Source organism: Macadamia integrifolia, chromosome 14 (assembly GCF_013358625.1).
Source record: "Macadamia integrifolia cultivar HAES 741 chromosome 14, SCU_Mint_v3, whole genome shotgun sequence".
In the NCBI taxonomy this organism is placed as follows: domain Eukaryota; kingdom Viridiplantae; phylum Streptophyta; class Magnoliopsida; order Proteales; family Proteaceae; genus Macadamia; species Macadamia integrifolia.
The window spans coordinates 31,728,687-31,735,052 of NC_056570.1; the positions used below are offsets into that span (position 1 = coordinate 31,728,687).

Genomic DNA, 6,366 nt, shown 5'->3' on the forward strand with positions numbered 1-6,366 from the left:
AAAAAACGTGTAACCTTTCTCCATTGTTAATGAAAACTACTATCATCTCTATGTGGATGTAAACACATCATCAAACCACATAAATTCTTACATTGTGTGATAGATTTTCTTCCTATTTAATATGATTTTTGAATTATGAATAAGTTTCAGTTTCTACGCACCCATCTCAGAGGCACCTTTAGAACTAAAATAACCCAAATAAATAAACCTTATCATAGGCCAATAGCACTCCCCCAATGTCCCAATCTATACTTTTAAGGAAAAAGAAAAAAAACAGAGTTAATTTATACTCCTTATTTCTTGTTCCACCCATGGTTCAAACAATCAGCATCACATAGCCCAAGTCGGGCACTTCGTACCAGAATCAGCAAGGAGGCGGTACGAATTTTTGGGATCGAAAAAAACTAAGGTTTAATAAAAAATCTAATTTAAAAAAAATAATAATAATGATACATCCATCTGATCCAGATAGCATTCTTTTCCCCTAAATAAAAACCGAGAAAATTATTCTTCTCGAGTGTGAACAGTTGAAAAACTAGATCTTGATTTAGGCGTGATGGCCCAAGCTCAGTAAAAAAAAAAAAAAATGAGCAACGATCTCAAAAACTCAACCAATTAAAAAGTTACAAGACTCAGTTTGAGTCTTCTAGAGTCACTGGTTATTCAATTTTTTCCAAAGTCAACCAAAACTTGGTGAGTTTGATCAATTTTCTCATTAAGTAAACAGTGAAAATTCATAGTTTCATGATTCTTTAATTTTTAATATTTTTCTACAATTTTTTTTTCCCTGACATATATATATTTATTGAATATTGAAAACAAAACATGACTAAGTTGAAATTACCAATTTTTTGTTCCCCTCGTAATAAGGAACAGATTTTCGAATTGGAGATACGGTGCCCATGTAATAATACAATTATATTCACATTTACAATATTCCTAGTTCCAACTTCCAACCTAATAACTTTGGCTTAGGACTTTTTTTCTTCTTTGGTGGGTGGTGGGTGGTGGGTGGTGGGTGGTGGGGGTTGGGGGAGGATGGGGTCACGGTAAAAGAGAAACTAACTTCATTATAAAACTATATCTAATTGAAAATTTTGTTTTACTTCGAGAATGTGTTGAACTGATTGCCTTGCTCTATACTCCCCGTGAGGTTGTTATCAGATGGATTCAAGATTGCAAGGGACATCATATTTATCAATTGGCTGGGGATTTGTCCCGAGAAAGAGTCTCTTGAAAGATCCAATGACTCAAGTTTTGTTAGATTTCCCAACAAAAATGGAATTTGACATGTGAGACAATTTCTGGACAAGTTGAGTAATATAAGAGATTTTAAGTCGCCCATTGCATCTGGAATCCCTCCACTAAATTTGCTATTGGATAAATCAACAATCGTGAAACTGTTTATTAGAAAGTTTATCTTAGTACTTTTTCCTTGGAACATCCATATATGCTATGGTTTTAGGAATCGTCATGGCCGACCCACCGAGTAATAATACCTACCCAATATTGCACCTGTATCGGTGGTAACAAAACAGAGGAGGGCAAAATTGTAAAAACAAGTGGGCAAAAGTGTCCGATCAAACCCGTTACGATGCATTATAGCACTGATCTGTGGCTGTATTGAATAGGCCTTCATTATGTTCATCTATTTGCTTTTATTTGGATTTGAGAAATTTGGATAATTTTTTATTTTGTTTTAAGCACAAATGGGCTGCTTTACTCATTGACAATACATATAAGTTTATTCCTTTTATCTTATTGGAAGCCTTTAAGACATGCGGGGAGACTTTACAAATTTCCTATATCTCATTCATAATGGAAGCATTGTTGCGGATAGAGGCGTCAAAAAAACTTGATCAGCATGAACCCACCCTAACCAGCCTTGAGCCTGTATAGGCCCTAGGCTAAGATTTCAGCCCATAGGGTGGGTTAGGGTTGAGAATTTCAGACTTGAGGCCGGGTTGGGTTGGGTTGGGCCTGAGTTGAGGTCTCAACCCAATCTAACCCTATATAATAAGTACATAATAATATATACATGTTAATAATTATAAATGGGTACTTATAAAAAAAGCTTTGCAAAAAAATCTTTCGTTTTCCATAATCTACATATATGTGAAAACGTTGGTCTTTGGCTTTTGCAATGTGTCAAGATCAAGCAACCAAGTATAACCAATCGTATTCTAAAAAAAAAAAAAAAAAAATGTAACTAACTGTACTAGGCTGGGCTGGTCTGGTAAGGCTAAGCCCGGCCCAATCAGGATCCATTAGGACTGAGTTGGGTTGGGCTATGTCCCGCAAGATTGGGCCTTGGCTGAAATATCTCAGCAACCTAAGGCTTGGCTGGATTAGAGTTGAGTTAAAAGACCTTGGGGTTGGGCTAGAGTTTTAAAAAACCCAACCCAACCCGGCCCATTGACACCCCTACTTGTGAGATGCGGAGCCTGCTAGAAAGAATAAATAAAATCACAACCCCAAACATCAATAGCTCATTAGAGTCGTAATTTTTTTCCCCTGATTCTTGATCACTCGAATTTTCAAAAGCATTTGATCAAAAGAAAGAGAAACTAAGACACATTTACTTCTATTATCATGACATAGTTAATGCTACCAGCGTTGAGGTGGGTGGGTCTGAGGTGAGTTGAAAGGCAACTCCACAACGGGATATGTCTGACTTATATATTGGAGGATGCCCATTTCCCAACAGAAGGAAGGCCCATACACAAGTTCGAAGCATGTGGAAAGAGTACAGGGGATCCAGTTTTGCTTTCATGGAGGGGAGCTGTAACAAGAGAATGCTTAGCATATTTCTCTCATTAGGTCTAATATCACTTCTAAAATTAATGCCAAGTACCCCATGCTTTGTGTGTACATACACGACTAGTAATAAAGGAAGCGGATACAACTAGTTTGCGGAGAAGGAAGCAATTTTGGCCTAAAACCAGAGATGAAAAAACAAACATGTAATTATACAATAAAAAGGAAACATAAGAAAGAGGATACACTTTATGATGATATAATACTCAAATCTTATTTATTCTAATGCTTAATTACATTGATTCAATTTCCTCTGCTGCGGCGCTTCCTCTTTGATCCTTTCCTCTGCTTGGATCCTCCGATTCTCGACCAACATCCAAAGTATTGGTTGTCGCTCCAAAACAATTGTTGTCCTACAACCAAACCAATTATTAAACCAGAGCAATATCCAGCTACCATAAATTTCCAATCAAGTAAACTTGTTGAATCATTATCTTTTTGGAATGCTGATGTTGGAGGTGATTCTCTATCTATTATTTCACACTTCTTCGACAAAGGTAACCCACATAGTCCTGCATTTCCCTCATAGGAATCATTTGAAAACGTGTCAAATTGGTTCCCTTTTGGTATACTTCCTATAAGGTTATTGTATGACACATTCAAGACCGAAAGGAAGGTCAAACTTGTCATCTGCCTTGGGATTTCTCCTGAAAGTTTGTTTCTTGAAAGATCTAGTGACTCAAGTTCCCTTAGATTCCCCAAGGAAAATGGAATTTTACCTCTGAGGCTATTTCCTGACAAGTTGAGTACCTTAAGTGCTTTTAAATTTCCCAAAGCATCAGCAATCCCTCCATTGAAGTTGTTGTTGGATAGATCTATGGTGACAAAGGTGGTTAAAATTCCCGTCATTGTCAAGTATAGTCCCTTCTCCATAACTACAACCGTGTCTTGATAGTAGTAGCCTTTGGAGTTTGAGAAACTGATATAATTCAAATCTGAATCGTTCTCAACAGTCATCATTGCCTTCCAATGAAGAATATATTGGAATGGTAAATTCCCTATAAATGCATTGAAAGAGAGGTCAATGACATGTAGACTTGGGAAGGGCGAATCAATTTGGGGAAGTTGAGCAATGGGACCACCAAATTTGTTTGATCTCATGACAAGAACCTGCAATACAGAAAGATTTTCCAACCAATATGGGAAGATATCATTCAACTGGTTGTACCCAATATCTAACACCTCCAGGTCCTTGCAGTTGCTCAGTGATCTTGGAACTTTTCCTTGAAGCGTATTATTATTGAGTTTGAGTGTATGTAGAGTGCATCCATCTTTGAAAGCAGGAGGAATGGGTCCATGTAATTTGTTGCTCTCTAAATTTAGTACGCCCAAGTTGATATTTCCCAAGCATGTTGGGATGGTGCCACTCAAGAAGTTTTTGGACAAATCCAAAATATTCAGATACCTTGCATTGCAGATTGATAAAGGGATGTTTCCAATTAATTTGTTGCTTTCTAACTTTAGCACCCTCAAGTTGCTGCTGTCGAGGCATGTTGGGACAGTGCCACTCAATTGATTATTGGACAAATCCAAAAAATCAAGATTACTTGCACTGCAGATTGAGAAAGGGATTTTTCCAGTTAATTTATTGGCTGAAATTGAAAAATGACTGGCTTTCGAGAGAAGGGATGTGAGATTCCCTAAGATAGGAGACACAAATCGATCACTGTTAGATTGATTGAATGACTGTGAAGAGCATGGAGCTGTTGGAAGACAGTCTTGTATCTTGTTTGAGTAAAGATAAAGATACTCAATGTTGAAGGACTGATTAGTAGGTGGTAATGGCAATTCCACACCTGTCAAGGAGTTGTTGGAAAGGTCTAGATATGACAAATTCTGTAATTGCCATATCCATTTGGGCATTGCACCATCAATTCTATTACTAGAGATATCTAGATCTTCCAATGCCTTGAAGTTCCTAATGAAATTTGGGAATTTGGTAATTCTATTGAAAGAAAGGTCTAGCCTTCTTAATTCCCCAGGGAAATCAGGGAATTTGCTGATTTTATTGTAAGAAAGGTCTAGAAATGTCAATTCCTTTAGGGTCCTTAGGAATTTTGGGAATTTACTAATATTGCAATATCTCATCTGCAATTCCAAAATTCGAGTAGTGTTGACAAAGTTGTCACGGCCATCGTAGGAATGATTTGTATCTTCCACCATGTAGCCAAAGTCATTGACTGAAAAGTCAACTTCCACCAGAGGACTAGAAAAAGCAGAAATGTTGTGATTAAGCTCATTAATGACCCCACTGAAATGATTATAGGATAAGCTCAGCGCACGCAATGATGGAAGAAAAAACAAATAAGAATGGATGGGCCCTTGGAGCAAATTGTTGTCCAACCATAGATACTCAAGATTGGGAAAGTTTCCCCTGAAGATAGAAGGAATTTGACCACTGAAACTGTTCCCTGAAAGATCCAATTCGGTAACATGGCTAAGGTTTGCAAGAGAAGGTGGAAGTGCCCCAGAGAAGTTGCAATTCACGAGATACAATATCTTCAAAAACTTGAGATTCCCAACTGAACTTGGAAACTGCCCTTGGAATTTCGTGGCGCTGGCAATCAAATATTGAAGAGAACTGTTGTTGACTTCAGGGAATTCTGGTAACTGAACTGAGAGGAGAGGATTACCTGATAAATGAATCAGTGTTAGGTTAGGTTGAAGGAAAACATTGCTCGGAAAAACTCCATGAAATCCACAATACCAGATACTAAGGACAGTCAAAGAAGTGAGGTTCACCAAAGAACTGGGTACTGTGGAAGAGATATCTTGGTTCTCACTAAGGTAGAGCTCCGAAAGGAAACGAAGGTTTGAGATGGATGCATCCAAGGGGCCTGTAAGTGAACAATTCCTCATTGATAGCACATGAAGATTAGGGAGTGCGGATGACAAGTGACGACACCAATCTCTATTTTTTTGAGCTGACAAGTCCACCCCATCAAGACGCAATTCTCTCAACCTAGATAGGTTTTGAACAAATGCTCTCAAATTAGGGATTTCAAGTTGAAAAAACCTTCGATAGATATCAAATTTGGAAAGCCTATAGCCAGAGAAATCAAGGAAAACCAACTTGGTCAGCCATGAGATTTCAGATGGGATTTGGCCCACAAAACGGTTAAAAGAGAGGTCAAGGGAAACCAAATCCGAGAATTGTGATATTTGTGATGGAATTTGCCCTGAAAAATAGTTACCAGAGAAGTTGAGCATTTGAAGATGATGAAGATGAAAGAGGGTGCTATTGGAATGGATAGAACCATAGAGTGATGAATGAGGGAGATCGAGGCCAACTACATGACCAGTGGTGACATCGCATGTGATGCCTTCCCAGAAGCAGCAGTCAGTATTGGGCAAATTCCAAGACTTGAAAGGATAGTGTTTGGATTTTGGATGGAAATGATAGTGCATCTGCATCAGTTGTAGCAAAGCTTGCCTCTCATCATGGAAACATAAATGTGGAGAAGAAGGAGAAGGAGAAGGAGAAGAAAGGAAACAAGTTTGAAATAGAGACAATAACAAGAAGATGAGGAAACACCACCACGACGACAT

The 6,366-nt window shown here is 38.0% G+C and overlaps 1 protein-coding gene across 1 annotated transcript; it reads right to left on the reverse strand.

Moving 5' to 3' along the window:
* Positions 1–3,060: 3,060 nt before the first annotated feature.
* LOC122060841 (receptor-like protein 9DC3) lies at positions 3,061–6,366 on the reverse strand. Its single transcript, XM_042623933.1, has one exon. The coding sequence runs from the start codon at positions 6,364–6,366 to the stop codon at positions 3,061–3,063; it is 3,306 nt and encodes a 1,101-aa protein (XP_042479867.1).

What these genes read in the sequence shown, in the direction of transcription:
- LOC122060841 (XM_042623933.1), bottom strand. Translation starts at nt 6,366, where the DNA reads ATGTCGTCGTGGTGGTGTTTCCTCATCTTCTTGTTATTGTCTCTATTT.